General features: G+C 38.7%; 1 protein-coding gene and 1 long non-coding RNA gene across 2 annotated transcripts in view; one reads left to right on the top strand and one right to left on the bottom strand.

Moving 5' to 3' along the window:
* The window catches only part of LOC147374642 (uncharacterized), a 162,038-nt gene that overhangs the window by 22,229 nt on the left and 115,535 nt on the right, over positions 1–24,274 (top strand). The gene's annotated exons all lie outside the window — the stretch shown is intronic.
* Positions 9,411–22,653, bottom strand: PDK4 (pyruvate dehydrogenase kinase 4). The gene is made up of 11 exons (XM_086397784.1): positions 22,311–22,653; positions 21,175–21,316; positions 19,483–19,554; positions 18,557–18,741; positions 18,297–18,383; positions 17,757–17,834; positions 15,914–15,990; positions 13,791–13,889; positions 13,494–13,604; positions 13,098–13,211; positions 9,411–11,619 (listed from the first exon to the last, which is right to left on the bottom strand). The coding sequence occupies exons 1-11, from the start codon at positions 22,423–22,425 to the stop codon at positions 11,476–11,478; spliced, it is 1,224 nt and encodes a 407-aa protein (XP_086253910.1). The 5' UTR covers positions 22,426–22,653; the 3' UTR covers positions 9,411–11,475.

Here is a 24,274-nt window from a genome sequence, read left to right as displayed (position 1 = left end):
GGCAGAGAAGAAAAGAAGGGCATTTACAGTGATCAAAAGGAAAATGTTTGTTGCATATTTAGAAGACAATATACTAAACAGTTCAGTAACAGAATATATAAATTGTAAGATTGGTTATATTGGTTGGATTATAGGAAATTATAGATATCTGATTCTTAGGCACTTGAAGGTAGCAAAAGATTCTGAGCTTGACAGTAGTATTATGAAAAGCCTACTTTGAACTGAAGAGAAATTGGAGGCAGGCTGTTCAGTAAAGAATTATTAGAAAATGTAGATTCAAAAACTTCATTCACTCATGGACCTAGAGATTATCATATTAAGTGAAGTAAATCACTTATATGTGGAATTTTTAAAATGATACAAATGAACTTATTTATAAAACAGAAACAGACTAACAGATTTAGATAACAAACTTACTGGTACCAAAGGGGAAAGGGATAGGGATATTAGGAGTTCGGGATTAGCATAAACATACTGCTGCTGCTGCTGCTAAGTCGCTTCAGTCGTGTCCAACTCTGTGTGACCCCATAGACGGCAGCCCACGAGGCTCCCCCGTCCCTGGGATTCTCCAGGCAAGAACACTGGAGTGGGTTGCCATTTCCTTCTCCAATGTATGAAAGGGAAAAGTGAAAGTGAAGTCGCTCAGTCTTGTCCGACTGTTCGCGACCCCGTGATAGGACTGTAGCCTATCATGCTCCTCAGTCCATGGGATTTCCCAGGCAACAGTATACTACTGTTTATAAAATAGATAGTCAACAAGGACCTATTGTGTACCACAGGGAATTCTACTCAATATTCTGTAACAACCTATATGGAAAAGAATCTGAAAAAGAATAGCTGTATGTATATGTATAACTGACTCACTTTGCTGTACACTGAAAACTAACATAATGTTGTAAGTCAATTATATTCTAATATAAGATAAAAATTAAAAATAGAGTTCATCACTATTAATGTATTTTTAAACTTTATTATTCATTCATTCACTTTGTGAGAGTTCTTTCCCTTCCAGTTTTATTGATATATAATAGACATACAGTACTATATATGTTTAAGGTGTACAACATAATGATTTTATCTATATACATCATGAAATAATTACCATGATAAGTTGACTGAACATCCATCATCTCATATAAATGCAATTAAAGAAGCAGCAAAAGTGTTTTTGCTTGTTACAAGAATAGACTCCAAGACTCTAGAATTAGAAGTGTCTTCCTTAAGCAACTAGAATTCATTATTATTTCATACAGGTAGATGAGAAAACTGGGACTCAAATAGGTAAGAAGAATTGCCTAAGAACATGGTATAAAATTTTCATTTTTGTATTCAAATTTTTAATTCATTGTTAGGTCACAAATTTATAATTTCAAACATATTTTGTTATTCTTAAAAGTGAATTAAAAAAAAAAAAAAGACTGAGTTAAGGGCAATTCTGCCAAATAGCAAAGTACATTTTGGGGGCTAGACACATATTAAAAGGTATAGTTTTAATGGAATTGATTAAAAAAAAACCCTCAAGACTTTGCCATTTAATAAGCTATTTGTTTTATATATTAAAGTATCCTTTTACATTTATGGAAAATAATATGCTAATAAATAATTCCTAGCTATATTGCATTATTTGACAACCACTTCTGTGCTACTCTCATACTGAACGATGGCAGTAAACATGAAAATGATGTCTCATAATTTGTTGATAAACTTTATTATTTCCTTGCTGGATATATCACTAAGACAGCTCACATCATTTTCACATCATTTAATAGATTCAACGTGTTTTCAAGGCTACTGAAATTTCTGTTGGTTTTGAGTGGCTTTTAATGTTTATTTGCACTTCAGTAGGAACTGAAAAATCTCATTAAAAGATAGTTGCTTATTTCCATTACGAGGCCATGAAATATGGATGGTGATATTATTTTCATCCAAGGTGAACAACAAGGAAGAATACTAATAAAGTCTGAAATACCAACCCATTTGCTCAAGAAATTTCCTTAGTAGTTATAATTTATCCATTATTTACTTTCTTTGAAATATGTGATAATTTTTAATGGCCAGAAGGCTCCAATGGAGAGCTACATTAAACAAGATCAGTTGCAATTTATCTGGCTTGGAAAAATATTCCAGAATTTCTGCAGTGTTGTAAAACTTTTAAATACCACTTAAAGCTTAAAATCTTATAAAATTTGATGTTCAGTTCAGTTCAGCCGCTCAGTCATGTTCAACTCTTTGTGACCCATGGAGCACAGCACACCAGGCCTCCCTGTCCATCACAAACTCCCAGGGTTTACCCAAAATCATGTCCATTGAGTTGGTGATGCCATCCAACCATCTCATCCTTTGTCGTCCCCTTCTCCTCCTTACTTCAATCTTTCCCAGCATCAGGGTTTTTTCAAATGAGTCAGCTCTTCGCATTAAATGGCCAAAGTATTGGCATTTCAGCTTCAACACCAGTCCTTCCAGTGAACACTCAGGACTGATCTCCTTTAGGATGGACTGGTTGGATCTCCTTGCCGTCCAGGGGAATCTCAAGAGTCTTGTCCAACACCACAGCTCAAAAGCATCAATTCTTTGGCGATCAGTTTTCTTTATAGTCCAACTCTCACATCCATACATGACTACTGGAAAAACCATAGCCTTGACTAGACAGACCTTTGTTGGCAAAGTAATGTCCCTGGCTTTCTAATATGCTGTCTAGGTTGGTCATAACTTTTCTTCCAAAGAGTGAATATTTTTTAATTTCATGGCTGCAGTCACCATCTGTAGTAACTTTGGAGCCCCAAAAAATAAAGTCAGCCACTGTTTCCCCATCTATTTGCCATGAAGTGATGGGACCAGATGCCACGATCTTTGGTTTCTGAATGTTGAGCTTTAAGCCAACTTTTTCACTCTCCTCTTTGACTTTCATCAAGAAGCTCTTTAGTTCTTCGATTTTTGCCATAAGGGTGGTGTCATCTGCATATCTAAGGTTACTAATATTTCTCCTGGCAATCTTGTGCCTCATCCAGCCCAGCATTTCTCATGATGTACTCTGCATATAAGTTAAATAAGCAGGGTGACAATATACAGCCTTGACATACTCCTTTTCCTATTTGGAACCAGTCTGTTGTTCCATGTCCGGTTCCAACTGTTGCTTCCTGACCTGCATACAGATTTCTCAAGAGGCAGGTCTGGTGGTCTGGTATTCCCATCTCTTGAAGAATTTTCCACAGTTTATTGTGATCCACACAGTCAAAGGCTTAGGTGTAGTCAATAAAGCAGAAATAGATGTTTTTCTGGAACTCTCTTGCTTTTTCGATGCTCCAGCGGATGTTGGCAATTTGATCGCTGGTTCTTCTGCCTTTCTAAAACCAGGTTGAACATCTGGAAGATCACCGTTCACATATTGCTGAAGCCTGGCTTGGAGAATTTTGAGCATTACTTTACTAGCGTGTGAGATGAGCGCAATTGTGTGGTACTTTGAGCATTCTTTGGCATTGCCTTTCTTTGGGATTGGAATGAAAACTGACTTTCCAGTCCTGTGGCCACTGCTGAGTTTTCCAAATTTGCTGGCATATTGAGTGCAGCACTTTCACAGCATCATCTTTTAGGATTTGAAATAGCTCAACTGGAATTTCGTCATCTCCAATAGCTTTGTTCATAGTGATGCTTACTAAGGCCTACTTGACTTCGCATTCTAGGATGTCTGGCTCTAGGTGAGTGATCACACCATCGTGATTATCTGGGTCATGAAGATTTTTTTATACAGTTCTTCTGTGTATTCTTACCAGCTCTTCTTAATATCTTCTGCTTCTGTTAGGTCCATACCATTTCTGTCCTTTATTGAGCCCATCTTTGCATGGAATGTTCCCTTGGTAGCTCTAATTTTCTTGAAGAGATCTCTAGTCTTTCTCTCTCTCTCTCTCTTTTTTAAATTTTATTTTATTTTTAAACTTTACAATATTGTATTAGTTTTGCCAAATATTGAAATGAATCTGCCACAGGTATACCTGTGTTCCCCATCCTGAACCCTCCTCCCTCCTCCCTCCCCATACCCTCCCTCTGGGTCATCCCAGTGCACCAGCCCCAAGCATCCAGTATAGTGCATCGAACCTGGACTGGTGACTCGTTTCATACATGATATTATATATGTTTCAATGCCATTCTCCCAAATCTCCCCACCCTCTACCTCTCCCACAGAGTCCATAAGACTGATCTATACATCAGTGTCTCTTTTGCTGTCTCGTACACAGGGTTTTTGTTGCCATCTTTCTAAATTCCATATATATGCGTTAGTATACTGTATTGATGTTTTTCTTTCTGGCTTACTTCACTCTGTATAATAGGTTCCAGTTTCATCCATCTCATTAGAACTGATTCAAATGTATTCTTTTTAATGGCTGAGTAATACTCCATTGTGTATATGTACCACAGCTTTCTTATCCATTCATCCACTGATGGGCATCTAGGTTGCTTCCATGTCCTGGCTATTATAAACAGTGCTGCGATGAACATTGGGGTACACGTGTTTCTTTCCCTTCTGGTTTCCTCAGTGTGTATGCCCAGCAGTGGGATTGCTGGATCATAAGGCATTCTATTGTTTTCCTCTATTTCTTTGCATTGATCACTGAGGAAGGCTTTCTTATTTCTCCTTGCTGTTCTTTGGAACTCTGCATTCAAATGGGTATATCTTTCCTTTTCTCCTTTGCCTTTTTCTTCTCAGACAGCCATTTTGCTTTTTTGCATTTCTTTTTCTTGGGGATGGTCTTGATCCGTCTTCTGTACAATGTCACAAACATTCGTCCATAGTTCATCAGGCACTCTATCTATCAGATCTAGGCCCTTAAATCTATTTCTCACTTCCACTGTATAATGGTAAGGGATTTGATTTAGGTCGTAACTGTATGGTCTAGTGGTTTTCCCTACTTTCTGCAATTTAAGTCTGAATTTGGCAATAAGGAGTTCATGATCTGAGCCACAGTCAGCTCCCAGTCTTATTTTTGCTGACTATATAGAGCTTCTCCATCTTTGCCTGCAAAGAATATAATCAGTCTGATTTCAGTGTTGGCCATCTGGTGATGTCCATATGTAGAGTCTTCTCTTGTGTTGTTGGAAGAGGGTGTTTGCTATGACCAGTGCATTCTCTTGGCAGAACTCTGTTAGCCTTTGGCCTGCTTCATTCTGTACTCCAAGGCCAAATTTGCCTATTATTCCAGGTGTTCTTGAATTCCTACTTTTCATTCGAGTCCCCTATAATGGAAAGGACATCTTTTTTGAGTGTTAGTTCTAGAAGGTCTTGTAGGTCTTCTTAGAACCTTTCAACTTCAGCTTCTTCAGCATTACTGATCAGGGCATAGACTTGGATTACCGTGATATTGAATGGTTTGCCTTGGAAACGAACAGAGATCATTCTGTCATTTTTGAGATTGCATCCAAGTACTGCATTTCAGATTCTTTTGTTGACCATGATGGCTACTCCATTTCTTCTAAGGGATTCCTGCCCACAGTAGTAGCTGTAATGGTCATCTGAGTTAAATTCACCCATTCCAGTCCATTTCAGTTCACCAATTCCTAAAATGTCAGTGTTCACTCTTGTGAACACTGTTTGACCACTTCCAATTTTCCTAGATTAATGGACCTACCTTTCCAGGTTCCTATGCAATATTGCTCTCTCCAACATGGGACTTGACTTCCATCCCCAGTCACATCCACCACTGGGTTTTTCTGCTTGGCTCCATCTCTTCATTCTTTCTGGAGTTATTTCTCCACATTTAACACAGAGTTTAATCACTTTTAAATGCAGGGATACTGTTCTAAAGACAGAGGTTATTTAATGTGTTTATTCATGTATTTATCCAGGAAACATTTATTGAGTATCTAAGTAACTATCATAGCTCAGTTGGTAAAGTCTCTGCCTGCAGTGCAGAGGACCCCAGTTCCATTCCTTAGTCGGGAAGATCCTCTGGAGAAGGGATAGGCTACCCAGTCTAGTATTCTTGGGCTTCCCTTGTGGCTCAGCTGATAAGAATCTGCCTGCAGTGTGGGAAACCTGAGTTTGATCCCTGGGTTGGGAAGATCCCCTGGAGAAGGGAAAGGCTGCCCATTCCAGTATTCTGGCCTAGACAGTTCCATGGACTGTATAGTCCATGGGGTCGTAAAGAGTTGGACATGACTGAGCGACTTTCACTCACTTTACGTAAGTAACTGTGATGTAAGGTGAAAAGTGAAACATCCCCCCAAGAGATGTATGGATAGAATGTTAATGGAGAGAGAAGCCTGTTGCTCTAACTGTTCAAGGTGGGGGGCTTGGGAACCTCTTACAGGAGCTCCTGTGAACTTACGAAAATTCCTCAATACTTTCATCAAGACAGGCCAACGTGATTTGGCGAGTCCATGCACATTTGCAGTATTGGTACATATCTAAATGTAAATATAGTACGTGAAAATGTAGTAGAAGAATAAATAAATTTTAAGGCCAATGCTTAAGCTATTAGCTCACAATGATCTCTCCTTGCCCATGTTATTATAGTTAAGATCAAATGCTCTTACCATTTTGAACCAAATTTGAAATTTGGGAGAAATGTTATAAAAATAGTTTTAATGAAAATTCAGTCCACTTTGTTGAACTTGAAAATTCAAAAAGATGTATGTGTGCATAAACAGAGATTTTGGAACTTGAAGTCTTTCAGTTTTTATGGAAATGTAGATGGAGCTCTGAGCCCAGGGCATGGTAACAGCCTACCTCCCAAGTAGCTTAATTCAATGGAAAAGTTAGTTGCTCGGTCATGTCCGACTCCCTGCAACCATATAGACTGAGGCCCACCAGGCCCCTCTGTCCATGGGATTTCCCAGCCAAGAATACTGGGGTGGGGAGCTAAATCCCATGTGTGTATGTGTTCCTAGGCTTTCTTTGAACACAGTGCGGTACTTCCTTGATAGAAGAAGAAATGAAGGTAGTCAAATGAAGGGAAGTGTCAATGATAAAGGGCTTAGGTGTAGGTTCTTTAGGATCTAATGCTGTAGGTTGATGATATTTTTTTATTCACATATGATTATCCTTAGAGATACCAAGGGAACATTTCATGCAAAGATGGGCACAATAAAGGACAGAAATTATGTGCACCTAACAGAAGCAGAAGATATTAAGAAGAAATGGCAAGAATACATAGAACTATGCAAAAAAGATCTTCATGACCCGGATAATCACAATGGTATGATCACTCACCTAGAGCCAGACATCCTGGAATGCAAAGCCAAGTGGGCCTTAGGAAGCATCAAAGCTAGTGGAGATGGTGGAATTCCAGTTGAGCTATTTGAAATCCTAAAAGATGATGCTTTGAAAGTGCTGCACTCAATATGCCAGCAAATTTGGAAAACTCAGCAGTGGCCACAGGACTGGAAAAGCTCAGTTTTCATTCCAATCCCAAAGAAAGGCAATGCCAAAGAATGCTCAAACTACCGCACAATTGCGGTCATCTCACACGCTAGTAAAGAAATGCTCAAAATTCTCCAAGCCAGGCTTCAGCAATATGTGAACCATGAACTTCCAGATGCTCAAAGCTAAATTTAGAAAAGGCAGAGGAACCAGAGGTCATATTGCCAACATCCATTGGATCATCAAGAAAGCAAGAGAGTTCCAGAAAAACATCTATTTATGCTTTATTGACTACACCTACACCTTTGACTGTGTGGATCACAACAAACTGTGGGAAATTCTGAAAGAGATGGGAATACCAGACCACCTGACCTGCCTCTTGAGAAATCTGTATGCAGGTCAGGAAGCAACAGTTAGAACTGGACATGAACAACAGACTGGTTCCAAATTGGGAAAGGAGTACATCAGGGCTGTATATTGTCACCCTGCTTATTTAACTTATATGCAGAGTACATCATGAGAAACGCTGGGCTGGATGAAGCACAAGCTGAAATCAAGAATGCCAGGAGAAATACCAATAACCTCAGATATGCAGATGACACCACCCTTATGGCAGAAAGTGCAGAAAAACTAAAGAGCCTCTTGATGAAAGTCAAAGAAGAGAGTGAAAAAGTTGGCTTAAAGCTCAACATTCAGAAAACGAAGATCATGACATCTGGTCCCATCACTTCATGGCAAATAGATGGGGAAACAGTGGAAACAGTGACAGACTTTATTTTTTTAGGCTCACTGCAGATGGTGACTGCAGCCATGAAATTAAAAAATGCTTACTTCTTGGAAGAATAGTTATGACCAACCTGCACAACATATTAAAAAGCAGAGACATTACTTTGCCAACAAAAGTCTGTCTAGTCAAGGCTATGGTTTTTCCAGTGGTCATGTATGGATGTGAGAGTTGGACTATAAAGAAAGCTGAGTGCTGAAGAATTGTTGCTTTTAAACTGTGGTGTTGGAGAAGACTCTTGAGAGTCCCTTGGACTGCAAGGAGATCCAACCCGTCCATCCTAAAGGAGATCAGTCCTGAGTGTTCATTGGAAGGACTGATGCTAAAGCTGAAACTCCAATACTTTGGCCACCTGATGTGAAGAACTGACTCATTGGAAAAGACCCTGATGCTGGGAAAGATTGAAGACAGGAGGAGAAGGGGACAACAGAGGACAAGATGGTTGGAGGGCGTCACCAACTGAATGGACATGAGTTTGAATAAACTCCTGGAGTTAGTGATGGACATGGCTTGCTGTAGTCCATGGGGTCGCAAAGAGTCAGACTTGACTGAGCAACTGAACTGATGATTACCCTGACAAGATATTAGTATTCGGTAATGGCAAACTCATTCCACTAATTGTATTTTATTCTAATTGCTTTTCTTTTTACCCTCCCTCCCTTCTTCTTTTCCTTTCTTCTGCCTCCCTCTCTCCTTCACTCTCTCCCTTCTTTTTGTTACAAACTCTGCAATAAGGGCATTATGGAGGTGAGCAGAGAAGGTTGTCAAATGATAAAATGGAATTAAATTAGTAAAGAAAGAGTGTGAACTTAACAAAGATAAAACATGTCATCACTTAATTTAGTACTTTGGTCATACTGCTACTGTATTATTGTTCATATATTTAATCTATAAATTGTTTGGGAACCTAAATTATCTAGGCAATTATTTTGATACTCTACTGTATTTGCAAGTACAGTCACTAAGTGAGACTTTAGATTTATCCCAAAAATATAGAGAATACATGCATTACAAAACTGATTATTTAATTTATTCATGTAGATAAACATATATTTTTCTATGTGTTATTGGGGCATAACCAAGAAAGCAAAGGACAATCAGAAATTTCTGGAATGCTATAAGGTGTTTATCTTTCATTTAAAAATTAAGATTTTAAGTTTTTCCAAAACCAATATATAAATGAAGTTTGATGTAAAGTGAGGAAAACTTTTACCTCAAATTCTTCTTAGTATTTTCCATTAATTTAAGAAAAGCACTTTAAAAGATTACATCTATCATTATAATAAAAAATATTTATTATAAAAATTATCACATTTCTTTGTACATAACCTAGACACAAAAACACAATTTATACATTAATAATTTAAGTGGGCCTGAACATTCAGTTTCCATCCACTAGGATCCTAAAGCTCTTCCACGATTTCACAAATACCAATATGGACTATTTCTGTTTTATAGAGCTCCATTTACACATTTGGTGTTACTGAGATACCAACATTTCTTTTTCTCTAGTGTCTTAAAGACAGTTCACAGTATTTGGGTAACTATTAATCAACTGCTTTAATTCTTTTGGTAAACACAAATATTTACATGCAAAAATGTTTAGATTTTTGAAACGTCGAATATTCTATTGCAAATAGTTGTATATAGTCAATAAATGCATGAGCCAGAGTCCCATAATCAAGAAAGTCACCTCCAGGACTTCTGATGATAAAATCTGAAATCCACAGCAAATTGTTTGAGCCTTCTGTGGCCACTACCAGAAGCACCACAACACTAGGCCATGAGAAAATTAAACACAAATGTTAAATCCAACATATAGATGGTACTCATTATTTTACAAAACAGAAAATGCTAGCTGTTTTTTTTTGTTTTTAATATTCCGGTTTCACAAAAGAGTCTATTATCTTGTAAAAGCCTATTATCTTGTAAGAGTGAAAAAACCACTGAAAGAAACCATACTGTTTTGAAAAACACCAATTCATCCTCGTCAATAATTTATCCATGATAATACGGGTCATTTCTTGAAATAATTTATGGGGAATATAGCAAGATGCTTGCCTTCGCCTTCCCTCCATCCTCCTTTTCCATCTTTCTTCTTTCCTTCCTTCTTTCCTTGTGTTTCTTTGTTTCGTCTCTGAGAGGAATGTGCTAGACTGCCCTGTCCACCTGCACATTCCACCTGAACTCCCCCAAAGTGCCATACGCACGCTTTACGGCTTTCATGCATTAGCTCTCATTCACAACAATTAAGAAATGAGAGCACCCATCCACGGTGTGAAAACCTCTTACCCGCAGGCTATTTGTTAAAAATACTCCAGGAAGTATTTAAATTCCAATGTTCTTGAACCATTTGTTAATTACAAATTTTTATCAGATGTTAATGGTGGAGTGTAGAGAACATAATTAAATATATAAAAATATATATCTCTTTAAGCCTAGAAAATAGATGCCTTTGGCTTTCCACCACTGCAGGGTGGAGAACAGCCCTTCCTACTGAGTTAGATTCTGAATGCCTGGTATCTTTCCCTAATACTGGTTTTTCCAATCTACTTCTGTTTCAAAGAAAGGTGAGGTTTTGCTATCACTTTGGCAGTTCTTCTCCCCCTCCAACTGCCAACATCCAGAATTCAGTGCACATTTTAAATTCAACCAAGACATATGCACCTTGCAATAAGTGCTCACCTCTTATCTGAGGTGTGAACAGGAAAAGCAACATAGTAAAGGCACTGTATTTATCAGAAGGGGCTTTCTTCCGAGTTTTTACATAGACCCAGGCCTTGGCTGCAACTTTGAATAAAGCGTGTTGGCTCATGTGTCCTCATTCAAAGTAAATGTTATTTTAGTCACTGACTTTTCATGTCTAGAAATGCATGAAATATATGTTTACATACATTTCTAATCATACAGTATAAAATAAGCCCTCATCCTTTGAGTGGCAGGAAAGTACTGCTGTAAATACCAATATCTGATGACATCAATCAGTGGCCTAAAGTATCAGTCGGTTGAAACTGCTAGCCTTCATCTTCCCTTCTCCCTCATTCCCCTTTTTGTTGATGGTAAACAGGCTTATTCCTTCTTCAGGATTTGATACAAACTCATGCTTTATTCTAAGTTAGAAGAATAAAGAGCTGGCCAGCCGTTAGTCCTGCGGTCCTGCACTGTGCTCGCCTGGGTCACAGAAAGGAACTCTCTTCCGGTCACATCAGTGTTCGGATCAAGGAGTTTTTGTTGCTGTTGCTTGTTTTTGAGGAAATGAGAGTTCATGGGCAAACGTTCAGGAAGCAGCCCTGGCACAGACCCACTTTGATCCCTTAGCGTGTCTGCGAGTCCCTCCTCACGCAGCCACTTTTTCCTTCGCCAGGTTCTTTGGTTCCTTGCTTGGGATACACCAGTCTCCAGCCTCACTGCTCGTCTGATAATGTTTGAAGGCTGATTTGTTAAAGACTGGGAGTTTTTCTATGGACTCAGAAGACAGAGCCTGAAAGAGGGAAAAATCAAACCAGAGAAATTATTCGTTGCGTAATTTGTACCCAAAGTTATTGTTCAAAAGAAACTCAGAGGTAAGCATTCAAACATTCAAATACACTCTTTTAATTAATTTAGTAATAAAAGCACACCAAGAGTCCATGGTATGGTAGGCACTATATGAAAGAAAATTGAAAAATAAATATTATCTATACCCTATAGGGGCTGAAACAGTATATATACAATTATAAATTAAGAGGGCAAGAGGAGAAGAGGGTGGCAGAGGATGAGATGGTTAGATAGCATCACTGACACAGTGGATATGAGTTTGAACAAACTCTGGGAGATAAGTGAAGGACAGGGAAGCCTGGCGTGCTGCAGTCCATGGGGTCACAAAGAGCCAGACACGACTTAGCGACTGAACAACAAAATAAATTAGGGAACAGTATTTGTGTTCAGTAGTTACACATGCCCCTTATCTGGATATTGCTAGTGTCATGCTGCTGCTGCTGCTAAGTCGCTTCAGTCGTGTCTGACTCTGTGCGACCCCATAGACGGCAGCCCACCAGGCTCCTCCGTCCCTGGGATTCTCCAGGCAAGAATACTGGAGTGGGTTGCCATTTCCTTCTCATAGAGTTGAATAAAAATAGACAAATAGGTTTTCCAGGCAAAATGTCTGTATATGTAATAAAGTGAGAGTCCTAACCTGATACTATTGATCTATTAAAGTCTGATACTGTAGATCTATAATACATTAATCTTTCTCAATACATTGAAGACATTTTTACTGTTTAAGAAATGAATACATTAACTATTTCAGGTGTCCTATGACCATGTAGTAAATACTTCCCTTGCGCAAAACAGGAGCCTGGAAGCTTAATGTTTTAGTTGCTAATGACTGTGAATGTATTTTCATTTGAACTAGTTGGCAAATGATTAACCAGAATCAGGACAGTGACCTTAACAAATAAATTGAGGCTGTATCACAAATGGAAAAAACATGTACTGAGTTTTAAAGTTTAAACAGGAAGTGCCAGGCACCCCATTGACAGCTTCTTAGCTGTCAGCTTTCCTCCCCCTGGATTTCTAATAAGGTCAGCTTAAGGTCTTGAGTATCTTATCTTCTAGGCTGAAACATTATTAGCATATATGCATTTCCCACAAACCTAAGTAAAACAAAACTACAGCTATTCTCACAGATGTCAAGCTGCCTTGAAAAATTCACATGAGCATCTCCTCACTCAGAAACTACTGCGTTTCTTGGGAAACCATTTTGCTTCATTGAGGCAGGTAGGGTTGCCTCACTTCCTTTTTGGCATATTACCATACTAAATATTAACCAGTATATTTACACATACCAAACATAAAATGTAATGGCTTGTGGTCAATATTTGTGCTCACTCAGTTTGGGGTATTCACCATGGACCATAGAACTCAGAAGCAATCTTTTCAGAAATATGATTTTTTTTAAATATTGGATTTAAAGTTTACCTTTAAGTAGATGATAGCATCAGTTCCGTATCCTGGCAAAGAGTAGAGATTTAGATCTCCTTGAAAGTACTTGGCGTAGAGACGAGAAATTGGTAAGCCGTAACCAAAACCAGCCTGGAAGGGAAAGATCAGTTACTGACAAAGAAGTGAACACAATCATAGAAATACAAAATATATTCCCTGATACTGATGTCCTAGAACTTAGACACATATCTTCTGCTTCCAATCGGAAACCCTTTGGATAACTGTTTCTTAGTTGGCTTTATCATTCCTTCTCATATCCCCCATGCCCAGTTTAACTAAACTGATTAACTTGCCTAAATACATCCTTGTAATCCTTCCTCTACATTTAGAACTAGGTGGCTGGGGTGAACTTAGCCATTTAGTTGGTCTTACCAGCGGAGCATTCCGGGAATTATCCATCACAGGCGTTGGTGCAGTGGAGTACGTGTAACTGAAGAGACGGTCAATGACTCTCAGGGGAACACCACCTCCTCTGTCTGAAATCTTAAACAAACAAGTCATCAGAGATATGTGCTAAAAACAATGTATATTTGTCTATACAAAAATGTCTTGTCTTCACCTGGTGTACATGACTTTGATCTGTAGCTCAAAGCAGAGAGCTTTATTATTATTGACTCCTTTTTAAAAATTCTCTTAAGAAGGACTCAAAAGACAAAACAGAATAGTTACCTTAATTGTAAGATCTTCTTTCCCCAAGACAACAATCACCTCAATTGGTGTCAGGGAAGGCCAGTTTTGCTGGTGTTCAACTGTGGCCCTCATTGCATTCTAAAGAAAACAAAACCACAAGGTATTCAATGGCAGAAGGATGAGGGACAATAAATAATTGTTTTTATGTTTAAAATGAAAGCACAGAGGGTAATTCAAAGTTCTTATTTTACTTTTTTAAGTTAGGAGTAAAATAGCTCTGTGAATAGCCATTTATGAATGTGTCATGCAGGATGTATAATGAAAAATATTCATTTATCATGTAATATAGCTCTTGGGAGTAATGTCTAATGGAAAAACAATTCTGCTAGCTGTCAAGTTCTTATTTGTAAGCTTAATTTAAATGTAGAAATTGGTTTTTATAGTCCATTTCCTGGCTCTTTCTTTTCTGACTTTCCATTATATTTTACATCTTAGCACCAAAGACTATTACATAACAAATAAACAGTGAATCATTGAACCAATTTATTGGCTTTTATAAAATTTGATGGGACAATGCTGTTACTATGTTAAAGGATAGTAAATAATTCTAAATTAAATTTCAATTTGCATTTGATTATCATCTTAACTTTTACCTATGATGGCAAAATAACTATTATGAGTTGAACCATTCAATTTAAAAGTAAATCAAATCAACAAAAAAGAGTCTTTGTCCTTTAACAGAAAGAAACCCAAATAAGTTTTCAGACAGCTAGATGAATTTCATACAAAGTTTGGTTTATTTTACCCATTTTTCTCCTACCCTTCTGTTGGGTTATCTGCTTTCAGGTTTCTATATAACAATGTTAAGTTCTAATCATTAGCTGAAGTGAAATAAAATAGATCACATGCTTGTAGTACAATCAATACCTCATTGCACTAATATTAGAATAAGTTAGGAAATAGTGGGTTCTCTGAGTTATATCAGAGGCAGATTTCACATTTCTTTTTTTTAAGGCTTCCTCCTCTCCAGGCCAGGAGACTCAGGAACCGTCACAAAGCTTCAAGTGTTTTTCTATCTTTTGGTGTAAGGATAGAGTTTTAGTGTGGGCTTAGAACCTGGGACAGGATTTGATCCTTAGTACCTGACTATCGCAGACCTATAACAGCCACATCCTCTAAGAGCTTGTTAGAAACGCACATTCTCAGGTCCAGGGTATCAGAATCTCTGAGATAGGCAGAAGAACCCATATTTAACAAGGCCTGTGGTAACTGTAATGCAGACTAAAGTCTGAGAAGCACTGTCTTACTGTTTGGGCTTCCAGGTGGCTCTAGTGGTAAAGAACCTGCCTGACAATGCAGGAGATGCCAGAGACGCAGGTTCGATCCTTGCATTGGGAAGATCCCTTGGAGGAGGGTATGGTAACCCACTCCAGTATTCTGGCCTGGAGAATCCCATGGACAGAGGAGCCTGGTGGGCTGCAGTCCATAAAATCACAAAGAGTCGGACAGGACTGAAGGGACTTAGCACACACACACCGTACTGTCCTGCTATGAAAAGTGTGGACCGTGGATCAGCAGCATCAACTGTCAGATTATTAGAAATTCGGAAAAAAAAAATAAAAAAAAAAAGAAATTCGGAATCTCAGGCCCAATCCCAGACCCACAGCATCTGAATTTTAGCAAAACTCCCAGGTGATGTACATTCACATTAAAGTAGATCACTGAAAGAGCTGACTGTCCTCCGAATATATTCTAGTCATAGACGGGGGCCCTTCCACCTCCAGTAATTCTGGACCTGAATTTCTGGATTTGGAGTTGGACCGGCCATAGGGGTGGGTAAACAGGCCTCGGTCACTGAAGCATTCACCCTATGACCTTCCTTAATGAATGCATGAATAACTAGTGCTCTGTTGGACACCTGAATATAATGGGAACAGGGAGCGTGACATAGTGGGTCATATTGTACATTCTCAAATACATGTTGATGCTACGAGGAACTGCATGTACCCTTTCAAACATTAACTGTAGCTTCTTTCTGTTAGAACACAGAAGCATGCTTGGGAGAAGAGAGTGAGGCTCCTGTTCAGTAGAGGATGATAAATGAAATAAAAATGTAACCAGTGAACTTTTTTTAAAAATGCAATTATTGTGAAGTGTCTTACCTTGAATAATTCAAAGAGCATATGGTGAAGGTGAGATGGAACATACACAATATGAATTGGTTGGCCTGGAAATTTTACTAGAAAAAAATTAAGCTCATTTAGAATTGGGAAACAAATATTTCATTAAAATATATTGTCATATCTATTTGATTAATATTTTAGATTTGAACAGAATTGGGATACTCCCCATCCTCCTCTAAATTCCTACCTTAGAACCTTCCCTTTCAAACAGTAAACACAGCTGGCTTATTTTCAAAATGTTATTACAGTTGCTTCTTAGTGCTCTATGATTTAATGTTTGCATTTCTGTACAAATACATAAAGCCAGATAAATGTAAAATGAGGATGCTCTAAATTAGATTACATGGATTAGTTATTTCTACTTTCAAAACTTGTGTATTGAACACTTGCAGAGTTAAAATTACATGCATTTTAAGAAATAAGACAAATAAATGTAAAAGTCTACAATAACATCAAAATTGATGCTAGCAGCAGCAGCTATAATTTTCATATTTTTAATGCATGGGAAAATAACCCATCTGGTTATTCTCGATTTTTGTGAATTAAACATAAAATCCCATAGGCTAACTATGCTTAAATTTCACCAAGAGGCTACAGAAAACAGAAACAAAAACCTCATAATACTCTGAAAAGAAAAATAAAAGTATTATTCTTCAGTGTTTCAGGCCTTGGCAGAGTTTGAAAACAAGGTCTGGCACAATTTCCTCTTTATTTCAGCAAACAGTTCAAGCAGTTTATCTGCAAGTATTATGCAACATTTCTGTTAATGCTGAGAAATATTTTTCAGTCCACTCCTACTTTTAGTTTAGCCATCAGTTCCATTTCCCTTTCCAAAATCCATGAGCTAGGGTACTCTTAATTTGAGCAACTCGATTTAAATTCTCTCTACCAACAAATATTGTTCCTGTATAATGATTACTTGAAAAAGATGTTTTCTTTGAGTGGCAAGGAGAAGGTTATTCCAATTTAAGTGTACGGTCTTGCTTTGAGAAGCAACTATGGGATAAGATAAAAATAGTGCATTGCACTCATCCTGTAATTACTTCAGGCAGTGTGGGAAGCCCTTCTGAAGTATGTTCTGCTTCCAAAACCATGGTGTATACTTACATGAAAAATTTTTTTTTTAATTTTTGGTAAAAACATTTAACATGAGATATACCTTAAATATTTAACTATGCAATACAGTGTTGTTAACTATAAGAGTGGTGCTGTAGAGCAGATCTCTAGAACTTATTCATCTTGCATAATTGAAACTGTATACCTACTGAATAGCAGCTCCCCATTTCCCCTCTTCAGCTTCTGGCAACCACTGTTCAACTCTCCACTTCTGTGAGCTTGACGATTTTTGATACCTTATGTAAGTGCAGGCACATAGTATTTGTCCTTCTATGACTGGCTTCTTTCTTATAGTACAATTTAAAGTATTTTTGTTTTCAGGTCTGATAAGTAACCTCCTTAGGAATATATCTCCATTACCAAGTGGTTCCTCCTACTCTGCCTGCCTTGTCCCCACATTCTGAACTTAGCAATCTTTCTTTGATCTAGGATACTGGAACTTAGCTGCTGCCCTAAATCCTACATTATCTGCTCAAACCACTCTTCTTTATGAATTGTCTTTAGCAACTGAATATACTCAATTGGAACTTTCCAGTTGAGATAAACAGAGCCTTGGCTTCAAAAAAAAAAAAAAAGTGTAAAAATTCTAGGCAAGTTCAGAAGAGAAAAAAGGAACACAGAAATTGCTTTGTATATACAGGAAGAAATCATACTGGGAGAAGACTGAATTTTCTACAGATTAAAATATATAGAATTTATAACTTACCATTCACTTGTGTTAGGTTTAATTCTGGAGATGTTAAATAATACTGATCACAAAGCATCTTGGAACACTCAAAGGCATCTGGAATGGAAGTGTGTTTTTCATAATGATTAAGTGAATTTATGCCAAGTAAAATTTTCAAGTGATCATCAGTGTATACACTACCTTTTACCTAAAATAGTCATTAGAGTTCAGGTTTATGTATATTAAAAATACCTTTTTAATATTTTATTGGAAAAAATGACAATGTTTAAGTTATAGCTATTGCTATAGGAATATGTGCACGTCAAAGATCAAATACGATATATGAGAGTGTGGCACATGAGCTACTGATGTTTGGATTTTTTATAATGAATATTTAAATACTTGACTCTCAAAATTCATTACAGAATTTATAAAAACATAAAAGGAATACTCTGAATATGAATTCATTCAGAGAGTCACCTCAACTGACTAGATAGTGTACATTTCAGATAGTGTACATTACTATCAATCAGATAGTGTACATTTTCAATAAGGGAAATGCAGAAACCTACAAATTACCTTGGACCACTGCTGCCACATCACAGTTTGGATCAATGCTTCCAATGAGGCTTGGGTTTCCTGTCTGTAAGTCACCAAATATAAGGACTGTTGAAAAATAAAAACAAAGAGCATCATTATAAAAATCAGGATAATAATGATTAGAACTACCACTGAGAAAGAATGTGACCCACCAAGTAGTGAAGTATCTAGTTAGAGTACAGCTTACATTCTCCACCCATCCCTATATGTATCATGACTGTCGTGATGAGCTAACTTACTGTGCTGGTTCATCAGCATCCGGGTAGAAATACGATTCATGTAAAATCGATCCAGGAAATACTGAAGATTTTGATTGGTGACTGGGTCAACTGTACAGGCATCTTTATATTCTAGGATTCCTTGTGCCATTGTAGGAATTACATCATGGTGTCTATTTCGAACTTTGATGAGAGTATCTACAAAACTAAGCCAAAATACATTTATGGTTAATAGAGGTTCAAGTAAGTTTCATTAATTTATATTTCTTAGATTACTTCAAAGAAGGTTAAAGCTTTTTACAAGTACCCATCTAAACAAATCAAATGATAAAATGTTTGGATGAAGCTTTATTTAATTCTCACTACAGATTCTTTGACTACAGTAGAGGAGATAGTTTCATAAATAGATTTATTTTGCTTTTAGCTTGCATGTGAAAATACCAGGTCTGTGACTGGTGTTTTCATTCTAGTTGTTCACTAAGGCTTCTCTTTTAAAAAATAATAATTAAAAAAATAAGTCAGATTGGAGATGGCTCTAAAATGCCATTGTGAAAGAAACTTCAAATTTCTTGTCAGATTTAGAAAAGAATCTTATAGCTAGAAACTGTCAGTTACTCTGAAAGAAAAATGTTTACCCTCCAGTGACACTGTCATGCGTTAGTATTATGTGATAGGAAGTCCTTCTACAAATCTGATCATCATACTAAATTTATAGTAAAAATAGAGTTCCTTTTCCAAAAAATCCTCTACATATTTCATTCTCAGAATCATGTTCCATGCCATTGTTCTCTATTACTTTTAAAAACCAGCAACCAAAACTTGTCATTTGTAAGGGGGTAGTTATTTACTATTCAGGACAATACTATAAATTATCCTTTAAGTTCTAAAAAATAATATGATGTTTATAATCAGAATTTTAGACACTTGTCCTAATGCATAACACTTACTCTGATAATGCCTTTTGGTCCTCTGGGCTTTTCTCATGGAATTCCACCAACTCCATCAGGCTCTGCATATACCTACAAAGCAATAGGTGTGTTTTAAGTTTTAAAATGGAATAGTCAGTTACAGGTGGCTGAAAATAGATTGCTTCTTTCAAGAGATTTGAAGAGAGGAAGTATATTTAAAATGAAAACTTTCTTCCAAGACGTTTGGAAAACATTATGTCTTAGAAAAAAGAAAACGATTTAACCCTCAACTTAATAACTTAAAATTTTAACTATCCCAGATCACTAGTCAGTTTTCTGTTTTGTTTGTCAGGAGTCTTTATTTTTATAGCAAAATCGTTTAGAAACAACTTTTACGGGAAGGCTTCATGCTTTTTTCCTACTGCATTCATAGGAGAGTAGAAGTCTTGAAAGCAGCAGTACATACTAGGGATTGAGTCTGTGTTTCAGATTGCAGCTGTTTAATGACTGTATAATACATATATTCCTTAAATCAATAAACAGAGAGCTGTGCAGAAGGTGGGTTAGGGCGAAGGTCTGGTATATATCTGCCTCGGTGAATAACCTGGCTCTGTTCTCCGAAAATCTGCTGCTTTGGGTTATGTACTTTCCCTAACTCAGTGTTTATTTTGAAAAAGAGATCATAACTGAACTGAGTGCTGGCTGTGGGCCAGGCACTGTTCTCGGTGCTTTGTACATGGATTACCTCATTTAATTGCACCCAAATATCCCTTTGAGGCATCATCTTTATTCTCCTCCAAAATAGACAGGGGGAGGGGGTTGAGGCTTAGAGATAATAGAGATACTAACCAAGGATTTTTACAACTAAGAAGGGACAGAGCTGGGATTTGAATCCAGAGGCTGCTTCATTAGTTGGTTTTTAAGCAATGAAGATTAGTGAGTGAGTGAGTGAGTGAAAGTTGCTCAGTCATATCTGACTCTTTGCGACCCCATGGACTATACAGTCCATGGAATTCTCCAGGCCAGAATACTGGAATGGGTAGCCTTTCCCTTTTCCAGGGGATCTTCCCAACCCAGGGATCGAACCCAGGTCTCCCGCATTGCAGGCACATTCTTTACCAGCTGAGCCACCAGGGAAGCCCAAGAATACTGGAGTGGGTAGCCTATCCCTTCTCCAGTGGATCTACCCTACCCAGGAATTGAACCGGGGTCTTCTTTACCAAAGCGGTAAAGTTGGTAAAGCCGATTCTTTACCAACTGAGCTATGAGGGAAGCCCCCATCTTTGATGTCTTTTTTTTTATTCAGAATACTCCCAAATTTTTAATTCTAGCCAGACTCTCCACTTAGTTTCTGAATAGTAATAGCCAAATGCCAGCAAGACATTTTAGGCCCTCTCTAAATAGTAGTCATTCCATATCTATTTCTGGATAGGATTCTTTTTGCAATATCAAACTCTTTTATGATTTAAAACACAAATATGGTAACTGTTGATTATTTTTCATATTTTCTTCTAGAGGTAAAAATTATATTGTGAAAATATCTACTTTATCAGCTTCATAACTGCCCTTAGGATAACTTACCCTAGATTAACAGAAAATTCTTTACATCTTGCTAAGTAGTTAAGGTTCAGACCACCTGTTTTCAAATTAAGATTTTAATACATTGTAAGAATTCATACTCAGATAACTGTTTTAAAACTAGAGACTGTTTCAGAATGGTTCACCACTTACCAGCTCTTAACTAATTGCACTGAAGAGGTATTTACTAGTCGGTCAGGGAGTATATAAATTTCCTTCAGGATATTGGCCAGCCTCACAGGCAACTCTTGTCGCAAAAATGCAAACGAGGTTCTTTCACATGCGTTTTCTGAACCTGCAATAAACAACATTTTTTTTTCAAAAACATGTACCTAAATTATATATTTGAGTAGCATTAACTATCCACACACACATATATATTACAAAATTTTATTTCACCCTCAATAGTAATTAAGCATCTACTTATAATTCATTAGTAAGCATCTTCTTTATCTTTTTCTTTCTTTTAGAAAAAGTGACCAAATATGAGAATTACTGTTTTCTCTTTTTGATGAGGATTCACTTCCAAGAAGTCATAATATCCCAAGGCTCTTAGTATTTCTAAAAGAGTGCAGGATTCAATCCAACTACAAGGTCGAGAAGACCACATCATTCAGAGTTCTAGATAGGAAGCTGGATTAAGAAGATTGGGGTTGGGAGGGGGGTGGTGGGAGGGGTGGGGAGGAGGATGTCCTGATGTTTACAGACTAGTGATAAATAATAATATATTTAAATGCTTGAAATTTTCTTTATAAGATTTTTCTGCCGAAAGTTTGCAAATATTTTCAGCAGTAATGCAAATATAGAGAAAAATGATAAAGGTAAAGAAACAAAGAAATTTGTTAGGACTACAGAGAGATGAACCCTGTGGAGGGTGGCTAGAGGTTAAAATAGCAATTAATTCAAGCCTACTTAATAATACAAGTAATCCTCTCCAAGAAGTAATATGCGATGAAGGAGGGGATAACGTTTCCTCTTTAGGGAAAAAGGGAAGTTTCACTATTGTTAAATGATGACTGGAGGCAAAAAGTCTTTTGACTGAAAGCTTAGGACCGAAGGAGGAGGGTGAGCTCAGACTATCCGGCAGGCATCAGCGGGGCTGCAAGTGGCCTTGAACTGGACTGTCAGAAAGGAGGCAGATCTAAGAAAAACAGTGTGCTGGCGTCGAGGTTCCAGGGTTCCGCGGGAAAGCGGACCCCGGTTGTTTTAAGTTAACGAGTCCTCCCTATACCGGGTCTGAAAGCTGAGGCAGCTCCCCAGACCCTCCCGGGCCCTACGTCCCCGCTCACCGAAGTCCAGCAGCTGCTTCATGGACAGCGGGGACGGGCTGTAGCGCGAGAAATGCTCGACCTCGCGGGGTATCAGGGTACCAGCGCTGCGCATCACGAAGCGTGCCGCCTTCATCTTGATGCCCACCGTCCCGGGCCGGAGTTGGGGCTGGTTTGTGGGGTGAAGGCTGACCTGGGACCGCAGAAGGGGTGGGACGCGTCCGGGCAGGGAGAGCAGGTGGGCCAGCGGCCTCGTGCGCCCCGGCCTGGGCTGAGGTTCCGGGGAGGCGGTGGGGCTTCGCGGTTGAGGAGTCGGCCAGTGAGTCTGCGGAGCCGTAGGTGGCTTGAGACTCAAGTTCGTGTCCTGTCACCTCCCGTCGCCTCCCGAGATTTTATTTGTTTCCCTGCACGTCCCCCTACTCCCCCGCCCCAACCCTGCACCCGCCCCAGAGGGGAGGAGTCACTGGGACTTGGAGAGCTTCCTGAACTTGGGGCTGCGCCAGTCGGCTCAGATAAAGTACTTTGGGTCCCGCCTCCAGGTCGCGGGGGCCTGGCCCCCAGAGGCTGTCAGGTGTCAGGGGATAGCAGGAAGCCCAAGCGGACGTCAGGAGGTACGGGGGCTCAAGATCAGACCCTTGGGACAGGACTCCGGAGAGCGTGGGCTGGTGGCCAGCCCAGACCCGTCCTTGTTTACCAGAGACGGCTGTCTCAATGTCACGCATTCCTGGCCAGAAACTATTTCCAAGAATCTGCTTTCGGAGACATCATTGGTCCTTGCTCAGAGCGGGCCTTTTACAGTAACTTATCAGCTTTGTCCAAAAGTATGGGCTGCTCTGCTATTGGACAGCGAAGAGAATCAACAGCCTGGAGTTCTTCCTGCGTTTTCTCCATCAGTGAATGGCACAGGTCGGGAACTGAAAGTTCCTTTTGCTGGAACTTGAGGAACAGACCAAAGAACGGGTTATTTTTCCTTGTGGCGATAAAAAAAGCCATCAGTCTGTTTCCTTCCAGTAAAACATTCCCTCCATTAGGCTTAACTCTTTTAATTAAAAACAAGATTCAAAAGGGATTAACTTGTCAATTTGACTCACTTTTCCCCCTTTCCATCAGAGACTGCCACTCTATCCTTCTGTATGAAATGTCCTTTATCCAAATCTTTGCCTAAGACTATTTTACACTAGTAAATGTCCAGCACAACCTATGTGCTACAAGGTATCTTCCCTGATTGCTTCTCCTCACTCCTTCTTCCAAATATGGCTTTTCTCACATTATGACATTCAGTTCAGTTCACTTCAGTTGCTCAGTTGTGTCCGACTCTTTGTGACCCCATGAATCGCAGCACGACAGGCCTCCCTGTCCATCACCAATTCCCGGAGTTCACCCAGACTCAGGTCCATCGAGTCAGTGGTGCCATCTAGCCATCTCATCCTCTGTCGTCCCCTTCTCCTCCTGCCCCCAATCCCTCCCAGCATCAGAGACTTTTCCAATGAGTCAACTCTTCGCATGAGGTGGCCAAAGTATTGGAGTTTCAGCTTTAGCATCATTCCTTCCAAAGAAATCCCAGGGCTGATCTCCTTCAGAATGGACTGGATGGATCTCCTTGCAGTCCAAGAAACTCTCAAGAGTCTTCTCCAACACCACAGTTCAAAAGCATCAATTCTTCAGTGCTCAGCCTTCTTCACAGTCCAACTCTCACATCCATACATGACCACAGGAAAAACCATAGCCTTGACTAGATGGACCTTTGTTGGCAAAGTAATGTCTCTGCTTTTGAATATGCTTATGACATTATATTGTAGCTATTTATTTTCTTATATTTTCCCCTCTCTGAACCCTCTGCCCTACAAGAGGTCAGGTTTGGGACCATGTCTGATGACTCTTTCTGAGTCCTACTTTGCTTTGTTGCTACTCAAGTTCAGTTATGGAAACATGGGAAAGTTCCAAATTGCATCTCCACTTGGAGATAAGTTTTGATACCACTATGA

Source organism: Bos grunniens, chromosome 4 (assembly GCF_055505025.1).
Source record: "Bos grunniens cultivar Pamir isolate PY7600 chromosome 4, Bosgru_T2T1.0, whole genome shotgun sequence".
Classification (NCBI taxonomy): domain Eukaryota; kingdom Metazoa; phylum Chordata; class Mammalia; order Artiodactyla; family Bovidae; genus Bos; species Bos grunniens.
The sequence above is the reverse complement of the archived record's forward strand: the minus strand, read 5'-3'. Positions and strand labels throughout refer to the sequence as shown.

Coding starts and splice junctions, on each gene's coding strand:
- PDK4 (XM_086397784.1), bottom strand. CDS start 22,425: ATGAAGGCGGCACGCTTCGTGATGCGCAGCGCTGGTACCCTGATACCC. Junction 21,317..22,310: donor GAAGCAGCTGCTGGACTTCG/GTGAGCGGGGAC, acceptor TGTTTATTGCAG/GTTCAGAAAACGCATGTGAA. Junction 18,384..18,556: donor GATGCTGATGAACCAGCACA/GTAAGTTAGCTC, acceptor ATTTTTCAACAG/TCCTTATATTTGGTGACTTA.